Below are 16378 nucleotides of genomic sequence, written 5' to 3'. Positions count from 1 at the left end.
AACATTGAAAGAATGATTTGAATCTAAAGAATTATTAAGAAAGAACAATGCTGGGTGTATCTACACTTGCAGGACTGAGCTGGACTGCATGGCCAAGATCAGACTGTGAGGGGAAAAAGGGAAACGGCTGCCTCATCTGAAGGTCAGTGAGGAGAATACCTGCAACCATATCAGAACATCTAGAGAAAAAAACATGCACTTTTCACTTCACAACATTACTTCTCCAAACACACAGCAATCTGTGCAATTCAGACAATCTCCCAACCTTTTCATAGAAAGCTCTCTGTTCCTCTATTTGAGGCAACTGCAGTCCAGCAAGTTTGTGAAGCATAGAGCTGGCATAATTTCCTTTATTGATAAAAACTAATGACCTAGATACTAACGCTATAAAATACTAAGAATATTTTCTGAAATGTAAGGAACATCCATACCTGATAAAGCTGCTGCTGTTCTTTCATTTCTTCCAAGTGTTTATCATACTGCGTGATTAGAGCTGACAAGCTAAAAAAATTGAAAACCATGCTTCAAATAAATTTTGTAAATGCCAAAACATTGTTCTGATAATTAACTAGTTTTAAATAATTCTTGATCTAGAGAACAGAACAAAATAGTCACTCTTTCTTTATTTCCAAGCTCAACATTCACCAGAATAAATGAACAAATTAATTACTACTTTCAAAGTATGACCATTAACAGCATTTTTCCTGTAAAACAGAACTAGAACATGGGACGTTATAAATGAGCATTAATACAAGGTTAATATTGCATACATAGCATCCCAAATGATTAGAGACTAGGCTTTTTTACTGCTCGCACATACAACAGTAAAGTGGCCTATAATACAATTTAAAATAATGTAGTTCTACTTACAGACTTTTTCCTACTGAATATTTTTGTAATTGATAACAATTCTCTGAAAATTCTATATTAGTCTACAGCCTTAAAAACTAACAAGAAGTGATATGTTATTTTTATAAACAGGAAATGACAATGTTTATAAACAATTTACTAGTAGACAACCCTTAGATGAAGATTGTCAAACAAGCTTTTTAAAAAACATCCACCTGACCTCAACCAACAGCAGTTACCTGTGATACCGAGATCAGTATAAGCTTACCTGCACTTTTGTTTATTATCTTAAAATTTAGACTGGAGAATTCCTTTATTCGTCTCTCATCCCTTATTTTACAGATTGTGGAAGAAAAGTCATATATTTAATTTACTGAATAAATAGAATAATATCTAAAAAAAACAGCTACAGAGACCCTGTTCACAAGTTCTCAGAGCTCTGAACACATGTACCTAAGACCAGGTCCAGCTGGATATTTACACTTTTACAAGGACATGACAATTTCATTTGACTACTTTGCAGTATTCCCACTTATCACTTGGAATCACTTACCTTTGTTCCGGCATCCTGGGTCCTGATACGCCATCAATGGGGGCATTTTTCTGTAATGGTATACTTTATATATTAGTACTTGCACATGACTGCATGCAGTTTAAATTTTTTTATAAGAAACCCAAAGCTGTTGTTTTGCCTATATTGTAATCATACGCAATATACCACACGATCACTTTCAGGTTTATGTTCAAAAATCCTTGAGTGCTGGCCCAATTTAAAAAAAAAATATCTTTTTTCTTTTTCTTTTTCTGGAGATGCTCTGATATAAAGCATAATTGCATCTGAGGGGGAATCATCTGGCTCTTAAAAAAACAATCGTAAGTTTCTGTAAGTGCTAAGTTAATTTCCACACATCTCAGCCTCAGGGAAGTGCTCATGCCCTAGCTTCTGCACACTTTCAGACAGGCTCATAGCTTTTTGTGCTGGGTACTATCTCAGAACGAGACCAATCTCCTAGAAAAGTCTATAAAAGTGAAAAAGTCTACTAAAGTAGAATTCAAGTATTCTTTCAGGAATATGTTCTGCATGTGACAAATTTTTGAAAATGCACCAGAATTCATGGTTATGAGTTTTATTCTGCTGTTGCTGCTTGGAAAAACAACAAGTAACTCTAGAGCTGTGTGATGGCCCCAAAGCAAGGCGGGCCGTGTTCTATGTATGCAAAGATGTTTGTCACAAAAACTCATCACAACCTTCCATCCCTGAGTTTACATACCTGCTCATCAGTAGCTCTCAAAATCTCATCTGTTTCATACTGACCAAGTGCCATATTCTGCCTCTGATCTGAAAAATACAAAGTTTGAGAATCATAGCTACAGCATGGGCTGTTATTTACATAAATGTAACTGGCAGTCAGAAATATGTTTAACAGCATAGTGCTTTGAAGGTACACAATGTACATCATCAAATTATTCTATTTAGCATAATTATTAGAGAATGTCTTTTTATGTGTGTTACACACATTCAGCATTTTAGAACTTTGATTTCACATTCATGAAACAAGAGAAACACCAATCCATATCTCAGACTTAAAACAGGCCTCAAATAACTTATGTCTAAGTTGGCGTGCAAGCCAACTTCAAACTTGTAATTTGGCACCTTTCAAAACGTATGATTTTTTTTTTTAAGAGATAATTAAACTCCTTGATAGAAAAGCCAACTCTTACCACTTCACAGTGAATGTAGTCTGGGCTCTATTTAGAGCCTAAAGATTTATAAAATGAGAAGCTACCCAAACAAATTAAATACATATGAAAAAAATAAAACATCAATATTTGAAAATGCATGATTTGTTCACATCACAGTGTAATAAATGCTCATGCAAAGCTCGATATAGATACGGGCTTTTGAGCCAGGATGATTCTGTTGGCTCAGACAGAGCTTTTCTGCGACTAAAGTCCTCGGAATCAAGAGCTAGTCTTTCACCTCTGGCCACCTAAAGCTGTCATACAAAGTTTAGTATCAACTGAAAATCTGATTTTTGAGAGAAGCACAGCCATATCACGTCATGCACTCTGATCTTGACCTACTTCCCGCTATGCTATCAAGTTTTCCCACAACTCTGATTAGTGACAGGGACAGTAACTTTCTCGGGACAACTCATCAACCCATTCCCTATTTATAGGGATATAAACTCTTTAGAAGCAATTTTTGCCAGCTGGTAAGTAATTTAAGTGTATTCTGATTCAGTCATATTAAGCTTACAATGAAATTATCAGAATTGTAACACAGAACACTTAATTAAAAACACTGATAATAGCCTGCAAAGCAAATTCAAAGAAAGCAAAGAAAGACATCTTTTTTGCCTTTCAGGTGTAAGCCACGCATAGGAAATGCAGCTGTTTCTTAACTGAAGAGACATTATGATAGAAATGCATGTGTTTCTGGCTATTAATCTCACTAACAGCTTTTAATTATTAGTCTCCAGGTAACCGAAAAATAGTTTTGATGCTGTTACTCACCGCAGCAAACACCAGAAGAGCTACAGAACACAAATCTTCATGGCTACAACCACAGGCAAACGGGCTTCTACCCTCCCTGTGGCAGCTGACCCCAGCTCCCAGGGGACGGCATCCAGGCATCGGCCCTTCCACCCCCTCCCTCACGCAGCCCCGGGGCAGCACTCGGGCCATCCCGCTGTGCGCGGCCAGCCGGCGGGCAGCCCACACCCCTCGCTCGCGGAGACCTCACCTGGCTGTCCCCCACTGCCGAGCTCAGTGGCCATGTTTCCAGCGGAAAGCTTCAGCACCCCGCCGAGAGTGCCACCTCAGGAAAGCCGGCAAGCAGCCCTTTACTCCCGCCGCCCGCCGCCTTCCCTTCCCTCAGCGCCCGGCGCGCGGCCCAGCGGCGCCTGGGTCACGCGCCAGCGGAGCGGCGGGGAGGAGGGGCGCGAGCGGCCGCGTGCGCATGCGCGGCGGGGCGGTGTGAGGCGGCCGGGAGGGAGCGGGAGGTGGAGGCTGCGGGTCCGGTTGGGGTGCCGAGTTTCCTCTCGGAGAGGCGGTGGAGATGTAAGGAATGCCACGTTAAACTTCTCGGGGAGGAGGGAGGACTTAGGGGTTAACTGCGATAAGGGCTTTACGCCTTAAAATTCTCTTCAGGAAGCGCCGCCGCTGTTGCCGGCTGGAGGAGCTGGGGGGTAACCGCAACCGGGAGCAATTTCCACCTCTCTGAAATGAAGTTTTTACAGAAAAAGCTGCTGTTCTCCTACGCGGTTCCCGGCTTTTCCCTTGTCCTCCTGGAGCAATTAAGAAAAACAGCAGACTAATTACTTCCTCTTCGTTTGTGGCCCCGCCACCAGCGTCGGTGGGGCTTGGGAGGGAAGAGGTGGATCCTCTCGGCAGGGAGAGGCGTGAGGTGATGAGGGAGGGGGCTTTCCCTGGGCTGGTGGGGTCTGCGGGGCTTGGGGCCACGCCGTCGGAGTGCTGTGAAATGGCTGAGGAAGTACTTGCTGTAAAACTTACTTCATTTCACGTTTGCATCTCTTTACAGCGTATTAACAGCTGGCTGAGGTGTGGTGTTAAAAGGTAATGAAGGGTCTCCTCTTGCTCTTTACGCTATTGCTATGTGTTGCTGTTTTTATTATAATTGAAAAGTTTGCTAGTAACCAGCTTACCTAAGTCTATGCAATGTAATAAACTTAAAAGTTGCCACAAGGACCATTAATTTTGAAAAATCTTAGATCTGCTCTCCTCTAAATTGAGCAGCCTTAACACTAGGTAGACCTCTAATGAATACTAGTGGATGTTTTGCACTTTTCCCTACTACTTTATTTCTTTGTAAATTGCATGTTCTTCTATTCAAGAGTAATACTTGTTTACAACAATGGGGTAAATATTTAGTATGTTAATTTCAGTCAGCACACTGTAAGCTGGCCCTGCCAGAGTTAAGTTTTTTATGAATGATGTCATCTGCCTCTCATACAAGTACAAAGAGGAGTGTGTGATGCACCTTGGGTCTCATCTTCATTCTAGACACTACAGTTCAGTAGTGTCTAAAGGAGTTTAGAAGAGTTAAAGGAGTTTGCTGTCTTTTTTTTTTTTTTTTTAAAGCCTGGTATGTTGCAACTGCCCTTCTTAGGGCAGCTTTCAAATCTTGTATGCAAGGAGAAACTTCACGTTGTTTACTTTAGTCAGGAATTGTAATTTTCCCTGGATTTTAGCATCTCCCTGGGCTATTTCTATTAGAAGGCGATATAATTTTAAAACACTGTTAAAATCTGGCAATATTTCCAAATAGATGTTTCAGATATTTGCCTTGACTAGTAAATGTGAAGTGTTAAATGTATTAGAACAAACTGGAAATAGAATAATAGAAGGAAATGTTGACTTCTAAGTGCACAATGTGAATTTAATAGCGTAGTATAAAATGGTTCATAGTCATTTATTAACTTTCTTGGATGCACCCAGGTAATCAAACTTTAGTCTTTTGAGTAAGTGATCCTGCTTGTGGAATTCTGTCTTGTTTCTTCTCACAGTAAGTGCACATGAAGCATGTGCACTCCATTTACAGGAATTCTGTTCATCTGAAAAATCTCTAGGAAGGGTTTTACCATCTGTGGATACTTCATGCTCATGCTGCTCAGTGTTTGCAGCTTAGAAAATTGAAAACACACCACTTGCTTACATTTCCTGTGGATTAATATTTTTTTAGATCAATTTAAGGCTAAATAGCCTGTTGAATGTGTTTCAGCAGCTCTTTGTGTTGTGAAAGGAACTTCATATTTAACATTGCTCTTTTATTTGGTAGTGTACATTGTAATTATTGCAGAAAAGTTGTCACTGTTGCTTAGAATACTTTTTCTAACTAATTCTCTTTTTTTGTTTTAAACTGTGGGTGATTTAGCTTTGCCTGTTTGAGTTACTACTAACACTGGATTATGAACCATTTTCTGCTGGCTTAAGAATGCTTTTAGGACACTGTTGGGTGTCTTCCCTCACCATGCTTTGTACGCTATTTTCTTTCAACTTGCTTGCTTCTTGTCATCTAGCTTCCGGAATCTTGCCACTTGAGTTGGAGTGAATGTTAATGATGGCAGCAGAGTCTTTCATAGTTTCTAGGGCTATCCCAGGTCTCTTGCATAAAGCACATGTGGTGCTTGTCTAGAATATCACACAGTTAAAATGCTGATGTAAGAATTTAATCAGTTTTGGCAAAGTTATATTTGAATAAGCTGAAAAGTGATAGTCTAATATTTGACTTTCCTTTTTTACTGGAATTCTCAAATTAAGGTGTCTAATTACTAAATCTCTTGTTTCAGATTTTCTCTAATCTCTCACACTTATTTTGTCACATCATCAGCTCCTTGATTGTACACATATCTACTTGCCTAACTTCATTCTTGCTATTTTAACAACTTGAAATCCAAGAGAGGAACTCGCTTTTCAGCATGAACATCAGTGAAAGGAAACTGTCTGGTGTGACTGTAACAGACACGGTTAACGTGTAGCCATAAGAGCAAGGCCGTGGCATATAGGGAAGCCTGATGCATGTGGTTACGTTCTGTCTCGCTTATTACACTTGTTGATAATTCCCGCAACATGCAGTTAGTTATGCTTACCTTTCTGTGAGCCCCAATAAAATGCCTGTGTGGGTAGAGACTTCAGAGTGATTTGTAACCATGCAGGTATAAAAATCTGTGAGAAGCATTCATGTAACTCTTTATTTAGTTGCTTTATAAAGCTAGACTATTTCAGTTCTTTTGGTGTGTTAAGATGTGATTTGATGATTGACAGTGTACTTTTTTTCATGGCCAAGCAAACAGTGCAGTTGGTGCTGAAATGGAATCGGATCTTCTCTGACAGCCCTTCTTTCTTGTTCATGTAGTATAGGAAGATGGAATTTACAATTAAACACACATGGGATGGTTTTCCAGTGAGCCATGAGCCGGTAACAATTGTGCTGAAGTCAGACAATGCAGGACTGCTAATGGAAGTTACTGCTCCCTTCTTTAATGATCCTCCAGCACCACTTGGAGAGCCAGGGAAACCTTTTAGTAGACTGTGGGACTATGAGGGTATGTGTAACTTTTGTGCAGTAAATATATATGATTTGTGTAGTCACTGATATTCCTCTGTAGTTAATATGTCTGGTCTTTATTTAAGAGTCTATGATGGTTATTTTTTCAAACTGAGCTAACAGTTGTGAGTGTGTGACATCTAATTCAATTCAGTTGCTTTGGTCACAGTACTGCCTTTAAAGGGCAGATCTGAAACTATAAGTGAAAGTTTTCCTTTCTGCTGTATCCTAAGCAGTTTGTCAAGGAATGCTGGGAAAGAATTTAGTTGTAATCACTGCCTTACCCTTAAACAGCTGTTAAGTAACTTAAAGCCTCATGCTATATTCAGCTGAAAACTACCCCAAACTATGTCGAAAGTGATACTCTTTTTGTAGGTGGTGAATTGATTTTCATCACTAGCACTGCTGACTGAGTGGTTGTTCTGTAGTAGAGCAACAATACAAGTGACTGGGAAAAGAAGCAAATATGTTATGTCACTTGGTGGCCACAAAGAAACGGAATTCAATGAGCTGGATTGATTTCAAACTTAGTTTCCGAATTACTGATATAACTTGGGAATAACAGAGGCTTCACATATTTGAATATCAAAATAGTTTTGTGGCATATATAAAAATGCATTTGCAATAGGTAAATAGAAGTGAAATCCTAGATGTGGGTTCTGCTTTTGCTTTAAGAAGTAGAGAGCAATAGCTAAAATAGATGTCTATTTAAATCACTTTTCCAAGGCCTGTTTAAGGTATAGGAAGATGTGAAACAAATAAGTAGCAGCTCATAAAATATGATTCAAAATTGTACCCAAGTGGAATGAGGAATATACTTATAGGAATGCTGTTTTTTCTCCTTTTCTGTCAATGCTGTCAGTTCTACCTATTGCTTTGAATAATGCAAGAATTTAATGTTTCCAGCAGTTCTCTACTTCCTGATTATTGAACTATTGTGATTAAAGCTCCGCTAAAACAGTATTAGCACTCCTTTGACATTGTTATATTAAACAGGTTTATGTAAAAATAAAAGAAAGTTATCAATCATATCTAAACATATTTCTAAGTAAAGCTTTCTAATAATATAATTGCTGTGAGAAACACCACTATAGTTCTACTTTGTGCTCCTGAAGGGTGATTCAATAGTCACACATGGTTATCAGGCACACCTGGAACAGAAATCCCCTGTCCAAAGCATCAGCCATCTATAGGGAAAAAGCATTTAAGAGCTAAATCCTTTCTTACTGTTTCAGCCATTTAGCAGTCTTAGTTATGGGCTGTGTGCTCTGCTGTGAGTGTATGTTCCTCTTCTCATTTTTTTTCCTCCTCTGGTGCTCTGAACCCTCAGGCTACCAGCAAACATACAACTTCTGCACTTAAGTGCTCTACCTGGAGTGCCTGCTGTGAGTATGATTGACTAGGGTCGCTTTGTCTCGGTCAGCTTTGTTCACAGCAAGCATACTAGGTGAAATAGTTGTTTGCTGATGCTTTTCTTACTCCATGGGCAGCTAACACGTAACATGTAGTAAACTTGCTGTATTTTTCTGCTGCGTCAAGAGAAGTGTTTCCAAAGCTGTAATTGGTAAATAAAATTAGTAGAGTGCTTTATAAAGCTCTTTGTGATGATAGGCATTGAAAACGAAAGCTCTTGAAGTTATAGTTATGACACGGCATTTCAAATAGGAAGCTTTTAGTAGCACACACACAGGTAGTCAAGCTCTGGTATGGCACAAGCCAAAAATCACGAGAACGTAAATATTTTTGTGGGATATGAAGGTCTCAGGATATTAAAAATAGTTAATATAAAATACTGATGGCCTTTTTTTTTTAAGTTGTAGAAGCGTTTTTCCTGAACGACAGAACTGAACACTATTTAGAAGTTGAACTTTGTCCGTAAGTACGACAGTAAAAAAGTCACAAGTGTTAATTTGCATTTCCAGTGCTAATGCTTGTAAGCTATATGTATGAGGAAAACTCGGTACAGAAATTCTTCCAATATGGGGAATGTACATTTTTGTGGCAGAACAGTATAATAATAACTTGGCATCGTTTTAAGAAAATTTCGCTTTGATTTCTTGACAGCCATGGACAACACTTGTTGCTGCTGCTTTCTGGCAAAAGAAGAGTATGGAAAGTAAGTGGTCAAGTACATTCATAACGTACAGAAAACTAATTGTTTTTAGGTAACTGTTGCCTGATTGGAAGGTGACATTATCTCTCTTTTATTTCTTTTTTTTTCCTTCCCTTTTAACAGGAAGAACTTCCTTTAGAGTTTGAGGTGACCAGAATGAAAACCAAATGGGAGGGTAAAGCTCATCTTCCTTGGAATTATTTTCCACCATCCATGAACAAGTTCAATGCATTTGCAATTCATGGCTCAGGAGAAGAGAGAAAATATGAAGCGCTTTATCCTGTGCCTCAACATGAACTACAGGAAGGACAGAAACCAGATTTGTAAGCATAAAATTAGTTCTTTTGTAATATAGTAGTGCTATTATTGGAATACTTAAAAAAAAAGCTAATCTGGTTTTCAGATTGAGTGCCACTAGTATTTTAATTATACTGTTTAGCTCCAGATCTGTTGGCACTGTACTTTGTAGAAAGCGCTGTGTTAGATAGCTGTAATTAGTGCTTGATTTCTGTGTTATCCCCTAGGTGCATAGAAAACGATGCATTCAACACCACTGGCATCTGTTTTATCACCTTCCTCAGCTAAATCATAGATAGGTTGTTCTACTTTTTCCTTGCCTCCAACACCTCCTGAAATGCCATTTAGTGTTAATTTCACCCGATAAGTTTCCGGTAAATCTCTTTTGTGTCTCCCCTACTGTTCTAAACAACCTCACCTCTACAGATAGTTCCACATTACAGAAAAACTTGAAAAGGCAGACTAAACTGTAAAGTATAATAAAAGGATGCCCCGTATCAATAGAAAAACTATAATATCTTGATTTTTAAATTGTGCTTTGCACCTGTTTATTTTCTTTGACTGTGAGGCTGAGATGATTTAATAAAAGCTGCTACTTCGGGACATTTTGCATAAATGGACTAGCTCTACAGGGTGCACTGTAATTCTTATGCAAACTTATTACTCAACATACAATGACAGCCAGGTAAGGTAAATTTTAGATAAGTTACCCTTTATTTGCCTTCATTTTAGAAAAACTTAGCTTCTGTCACAGTTTATTTAAAAAAATTTAAACAATCCTTAAAAAATACATTCTCTTTACCAGCGTTCCATAAGAAATAGATACTTTCATTTTTCTGTAATAAACTGGAGAATGCCTATAATATTTTTCAGGAAGGGATTCTTTCTATTCTTTCCATAGTGTCCCTTCCAAAAAAAACCCCTTGACTTCTTTAGACATTGGTAGCAGATGCAATTATTTGAAGAGGCTGCTCCTTGCTACTTTCATTGCTCTTAGTTTGTCTTTACTCTTACAAATTGCTTCCTAATAAGAGAATTCCAGTTATCTTGTTAAATGATTAGTGTCAGATGTTCTGTCTACTGTTTGGCAGTTGTTTAGTGCAAGTATTAATTAGCAATTGGCTTCAGTTTCTTTCTTCTATTGCTTCTGCATGGTAGCCTAAAGGAGAAATTCTTAGCAAGAAGTGATTCATAAAATCTAAAGAAAACAAGACTTCAAGTCTTCCTACTAGCTTCATCATCCTATCCAGTCTTCCTCTTTTTTGTACTGTATCACTCCTGTGATACAGTTTTTCAATTAGTCAAGAATTGTGAATTTTTACTCTATCACGGGCAACATAAATTGAGGGAGTTTAAAAGGTGGGTGCTTTGTTAACTTCACTTCATGCTGTGTGATACCAGTTCATCGCTGCAGATTTTGCCCTGTGTTTTCCAGTACAAGAAACAGAGTAGTGTTTTTTATTTATAAACTCAAGCAAAGGAGATGCTGGTTGCATTCTTGTCCATGAAAACCTGAAAATAAAGGTTAATTAAACATATTAAGGATACTGCCTTTTATTAAGACACATATTACAAGACTTAGAACTTTTTTGTGTATTTCTCCTCTCTTTGCAGCCATCGCCTGGATTTTTTCAAAGATTTGAACCTGAAGGAACTAATGGGAGAAGACTGGAAGCAGCCTGAATCAGATATATGGAAGTCTCTTATTAATTAAAGGGATCAAGGCATAAATTTTTATAGCATTAAGGTTGGATGAAGCTGTATGGAAACAACTTCTTCATTCTGAGCAGAGTTTGTAACTGTAAGATTGTTGTCAAGGAAAGCCTTACTAAAATCATTGATTAATCTTAAAATCAGCTGAAGAGCATCTGGGCTGGTTGATTCGAAATGTGTGACGTTTGCAACAGCATTTGTTTCAGTTCATCAGGCTATGAAGTTTTTCATCTGTGCAAGAGATGAATCTGCTCCTATCGATGAAGGGGAGACAATGTGCTAAAATTACAGCTGTGTTTTCATGAGAGCTCTAAGACTGACATGGCCAGTATCTGGCTTGGAATCTTTCAGTACCCTGTAGTTGCTGCATTTCTGCGGTATTTTCATTGCTGCTTGTTTGTTTCTTGGCTGTTGAATGAGATTCGTATGTGCCTAAATTTTTTGATTGCAATCAGGAGAAAGAATGCCTCCTTCAGGAACAGAGAAGAATGTAGCTGCCATGGCATTTTGTGGCCCTGTACTTGCATTGCAAGATGCTGTGGAGGTATAACTGCCCTTTCCTATGAAGTTTTCCCTTGCACAGTGCTGAAGAGGGAACTTAATCTGTATTACTTTATTAGCAGACCTCTGTGCTTCAAATTCAGTGCTTCAATTTCTAGTGATATTTAGGTACAGAGGATAGATTTACATAGTTTTATGTATTTCAGGAAAAATTTCTGGGACAAATAATGTTTTGTAAAACCTTTTGATATAATTGTGGGCCTACGAAAGCTTGTTTGTTCCAAGACCTTGTCATATCACCTTAAGGATTCAGCTCAGACATATGAGAATTTTGTTTGCGTGCCACCTAATGTTGGAAATATTCTAATTGTATGTGCCTACATTTTCTACATATGGGCATGAATATTTTTAACAGTACGGAGTGCTGTTGGATGGTAACTTCTAATCTGTAAACTCTCACAGTATTTACAAATTAGATGTGCCTTTGTTGTATAGCATAGTAACTGCTGCTTGATTGTGGTTGCTGACTTGATCCTATATAAATTAACCTAGAAAATAGGAAGCTTACCCACTAACCAGATCCTATATCTGAAAATTAGGTAACTTAAAAATCAAACTACTTTGGTTTAGCTTAGAATGAGGACTCAGACCCAGACATGGTCCTCAGTCCTTTACTAGAAAGAGGAGTTTCTGCATCCTGTTTCTGCATCCTGATGATACTCTTCATCCTCACAGGGTAGAAGCTCATCATATTCTCTAGTTTTGTGAGAAGGATTGTTTTGGGAGTGTGAGAGACTGTGCCTCAGTCTAATTGAGGCAATATGTTTCAGAAGTTATGCCCCGAGGTTGTGGTGTTGGGTCTCATCCTTTTGTGTAGTACCTTCTACTGAAGGATTTAGAATCTTTCAAGTTCCTGGGAGAGACTGGTGTTCTTGCAGTCTAGCATCCTGCTCAAAGCAGGGTTATTGTTGAAGCTAGATGGGTTTGCTCAGGGTCTTGTCAAGTTTTGAGTAACTCCAAAGATGGAGCTTTAAATGCTCTGGGTATCCTGTTTCAAGACATGACTAGTTCGGTTATGGAAACTTACCTAATTGCCATTTCCCGTGCTGCAACTTATGTCCATTGCCTTTTGTCCTTTCGCTGTGCATCTCCAAGAAGAGTGGTTTTTCTTTCTCTACAACTACTGATTAGGTAACTGAAAATAACTGTTAGCTTCCCATGGATTTCTTTACGTGTCAATGGTAAGCACCTTCCACTCAGGTAACACTGGCAGACAACTTAAAGGTGTAACTTGGGTTGTAACTCGGAGGCAGCGATGCTTCCAGGCTTGTTGTTTATTTAGCTCATAAATGGTTCTAAAATTCTTCTGTGTAGCCTTAGACAACAAAATGCCTGTAAAGTTTTGCACAGGACTGCACTAAATCATATTACTAAAAGAATTATCTGTTGTCTTCTGAGCTTGTGTGCAGTAATAAGCATAGTCTGATGGTCGTGTTTTCTTTGCTGTCTTTAACTTTATCTGTAAATTCTGTTGAAGAAAAGAAGAATATTCTACCCTTGTGAAGACCATCTCAGGGTGATTAATATCTGAGATACTACATTACTTCAGAGTTCTTGTTTGACTTTAGACTCCCTCTTTGTGCTATAAGTTTTACAGATCTATACATTCAAATGTAAGGATATTAAGTTTTTTCAGGTGTAGACTTTGGCATGTCAGCGCACTCAGCAATCCAATTGTTTTTACTTTCTTTTAATTAGACACTATAGATTCCTTGCTATAAAGTGCCATCTGTTGAAAATTAGAAGTATTGTGCATTTGTTTGGCTTTTCCATCTTCAATCCATGTACAGTTTTCTAAAGAATGACATGAGTCTGAAATATTGAATAATCCAATAAATGTTGATTTAACAACATCTCTAGATACTGGCATTTCAAAGCTCCTTTTGAAATTTCAGTCAAAAGCAAAAAAAAAACCCACTAAACTTTTAGACTTTATTTTAAAGTTTGACAAAAAAAATGCATACAAAGGTTCAAAATCAGTTTACTGTTTTTCTCACAAAGTTTTTTTTCATGTGATGAATGATGTTCTGTATGTAAAAGACAGTAAACGAAATTATTTATTTAGAGGCTTCATTCCCATTTCAATTGACTACTTCAGATTTGACTTTGCATGCAAATTATAAAGTTTTGAGGGAAATAGATTACTTTCCCTAAATAATTTAAAGGAAAAACAATTGTTGCGCAGTACAAAATGTAATGCTTGATGCTTCTGGAAATGGGAATTATCGTATAGACTTTATTCAGTGCACTTCCTACTCCACAGTGCTCTTGGGTAGTTCTCTTGTATGTTCCTAAGCTTTAAGAGAATGTTTGAACTGTAAGTGCTGGCTTTCATCAGAAAGTTTCCATATGGGTTCATGGAGTGCAGAGTTAAAACCTGTGCACTGACTTGTTTCTAAAGGTTTAAAGTTGAATTAATCCCCTGGTAGAAACTTGTATGAGGGAGTCTCAGCTTAGTGCATATGTTAGATGAAGTGTCTAGAAGGCACAGTGTCTTGGCACACAGTAGTGAATTCATGGCTCATCAATGGACAATACAGTGCTTGCCAGCATCACTTAAAGCTCCCAGGAGTTTGCAGGGATGGATTTATAGAGAGGAAGAGCCAGTCCAGAGCTTTCTTGCTCTGATCTGCTTTGGAATTTTTTTTTTTTTTTTTTTTTAATACTGTGGCATCCCATCGTAGCCTCTCTTTCCTGAATTGTCTCTCTTTTTTGATGTCATGCAAACATGAGGAAAAGACAAAACAAACTCTGTTCTGCTTGAATTCTATTTAAGTACTTGTTCATTAATTATTAATCCTGGTTTAGGGGTGTAATTCAATCCAGTCTAACTCAGTGTATGTGTGTATATACATGCATACATATATATAGACATTCAGCACTGTGCTGGTTTTGCATGTCAAAGTATCGTGAATAACATAGATAAATTCTTTAAATTGTCACACTGGATATACTTTATGTAGGATATCAATTTGATAAAATGCAGAGCTGTATGATAGAAAGCATAGATCACACAAGCACTCTATCCACTTTTAAGTGGTTTTAAACCCTTCAAACCTGTAAGCACTACTTAGCCATTGCTCTCAAAAAAAAAATAAAAAAAAAATCAACCTGTCTCAGAAATGTTTCCTGTGGATAATATGTAGCCTTGTGTCAGTTATATCATGTGACATACTGAGTCTAAGATTCAGGATTTTTATTACTTTGGAAATGGAGGAATACGCACTGGGTGCTGCACAGTATTTCATTTTGATTTATTTTTTTTAGCTCTGCAAAGGCTTTAGACAACTTTCAGTGTGACACTTTCACATGTGAAAATCTTAATGTCGTGGCAGTATTTAATTATTTCACCATATTTAGTGAGAATTCCTAAGGAAATGAGGCTGTTGAGTTATTGCTACTGTCTTTCCTTTTTGACAATGTTGTCACCACCTTTTCCCCCCACTGCCACAGTAATTTTTGTATCGATTGTCTGTTCCTGATTCAGCTGAAGTTGGCTAGTCTCTAAAGATACTGTATTCTTGCAAAGCGTATGGATGTGAACAGCTGGAGGCAGTTCCTCCCAATAGCACCAAAATTGAGACCTCATCTCTTATCCCTTATCCTGTAGCTGAAATGCCCAATACTGGAAGCAGTAGGTGTATGCTTAACGGCAGCTGTAGTGACTATAGCCTCTTACTTTTAAACTTTGATGAGGGAACTAGGAAATGAGTGGAACTTAAGGGATATGAGATGCTGTCACAGAGGTAGGCTTAGATTTCGTAGACCTATGCCCTTGTGTTATCTTAAGGAAGGAGGCTTAGGAGCTGGAGTGTATGTATATTCAGCCTGGAGAAGAGAAAGCTCTGGAGAGACCTTATAATGGCCTTCCAGTACCTGAAGGGGGAGTGTAGAGATAGCATGATGGGTAATGGTTCTAAACTGATAAAGGGGAGATTTGGATTAGGTATTAGGAAGAAATTCTTTCCTGTGAGGATGGTGAGACACTGGAACCGGTTGCCCAGAGGAGCTGTGGATGCCCCATCCCTGGAGGTGTTCAAGGCCAGGCTGGATGGGGCTTTGAGCAACCTGCTCTAGTGGGAGGTATCCCTGCCCAAGGCAGAGGGGCTGGAACTCGATGATCTTTTAGGTCCCTTCCAATCCAAACCATTCTATGATTCTAGCAAAATAAAAATGTATGAGCAGTCATATTTTCTTAGTCCTGCTGTTAAAAGATACAGGATGTAGTAAATATCCAAGCATGTTTTCAAGGGCGTAATTTTTAGATCTTTTTAATTTTTTTTTAAACTTGGGGAAATAATTCCCCTGTTTCTGTCCTTTTTCAGGAGAAGATCCAACACAAAGCATAAGGGATGGATTTTCCTCACGTTTAACGTCGGGGTTAGTTGAAAACATGAGGACGTAGTGTCAACTTGTTGTTGCCTCTGAAAACACACTTATGGTTAATCCATGTTCTAATTCACTACGTTCTGTTGTGGGAGTGCTGATCCTAAAGAGAAGCAGAATGTGAGCTTGAAAACATTGCTCTTCCTTAGAGTTCCAGGTGAGATAGTGGATATTCTCTTGCTTACTTAGTGCCCAATACCAATAGGCTTGTTTTTTCTACCGTGACCAGAGAATTCAACAGAAACATTCAATTGGTTCTTACATTCTGCTACAACCAACCCCTGGTCTCTAGGACAATATAATTATCTGTTTTAGTTTATATTATTTGTAGTATTTGTTTTAGTGTTTTTACTTTAATGAAATGCCAAGCAGTTTTGCTGTAATGTGTT

General features: G+C 38.2%; 2 protein-coding genes across 3 annotated transcripts in view; one reads left to right on the top strand and one right to left on the bottom strand.

The window, feature by feature from the left end:
• The window catches only part of SCLT1 (sodium channel and clathrin linker 1), a 39003-nt gene extending 35255 nt beyond the window's left edge, over nt 1-3748 (bottom strand). The window contains exons 1-4 of the mRNA XM_014949954.1: nt 3596-3748; nt 2121-2188; nt 1403-1452; nt 432-501 (exon numbers count right to left, since the gene is read on the bottom strand). Coding sequence (XP_014805440.1) covers nt 432-501; nt 1403-1452; nt 2121-2188; nt 3596-3629 — 222 coding nt within the window. The 5' untranslated portion in view covers nt 3630-3748. The remainder of the gene's footprint in view (nt 1-431; nt 502-1402; nt 1453-2120; nt 2189-3595) is intronic.
• A 78-nt stretch (nt 3749-3826) lies between these two features.
• Nucleotides 3827-13456, top strand: LOC106892541 (chromosome unknown open reading frame, human C4orf33). Of its 2 annotated transcripts, none has more exons than XM_014949803.1 (7): nt 3827-3912; nt 4394-4428; nt 6728-6917; nt 8734-8794; nt 8984-9035; nt 9156-9355; nt 10944-13456. In XM_014949803.1, the coding sequence occupies exons 3-7, from the start codon at nt 6737-6739 to the stop codon at nt 11041-11043; spliced, it is 594 nt and encodes a 197-aa protein (XP_014805289.1). In that variant the 5' UTR covers nt 3827-3912; nt 4394-4428; nt 6728-6736; the 3' UTR covers nt 11044-13456. The 2 variants fall into 2 exon arrangements, with proteins under 2 accessions (XP_014805289.1, XP_014805290.1); XM_014949804.1 differs by lacking the exon at nt 3827-3912 and adding an exon at nt 4150-4258.
• The last annotated feature ends 2922 nt before the right edge of the window (nt 13457-16378 follow it).

This window comes from Calidris pugnax, unplaced genomic scaffold (genome assembly GCF_001431845.1).
Source record: "Calidris pugnax isolate Ruff unplaced genomic scaffold, ASM143184v1 scaffold42, whole genome shotgun sequence".
NCBI classification, from domain to species: Eukaryota; Metazoa; Chordata; class Aves; order Charadriiformes; family Scolopacidae; genus Calidris; species Calidris pugnax.
This window is presented reverse-complemented; position numbering and strand designations above follow the sequence as displayed.

Bases quoted from the DNA above. Each gene is read 5' to 3' on its own strand.
- LOC106892541 (XM_014949803.1), top strand. From the start codon at position 6,737: ATGGAATTTACAATTAAACACACATGGGATGGTTTTCCAGTGAGCCAT. The intron at 8,795-8,983 runs GTAAGTACGACA...ATTTCTTGACAG, and splicing joins TTAGAAGTTGAACTTTGTCC to CCATGGACAACACTTGTTGC. The intron at 9,036-9,155 runs GTAAGTGGTCAA...CCCTTTTAACAG, and splicing joins GCAAAAGAAGAGTATGGAAA to GAAGAACTTCCTTTAGAGTT.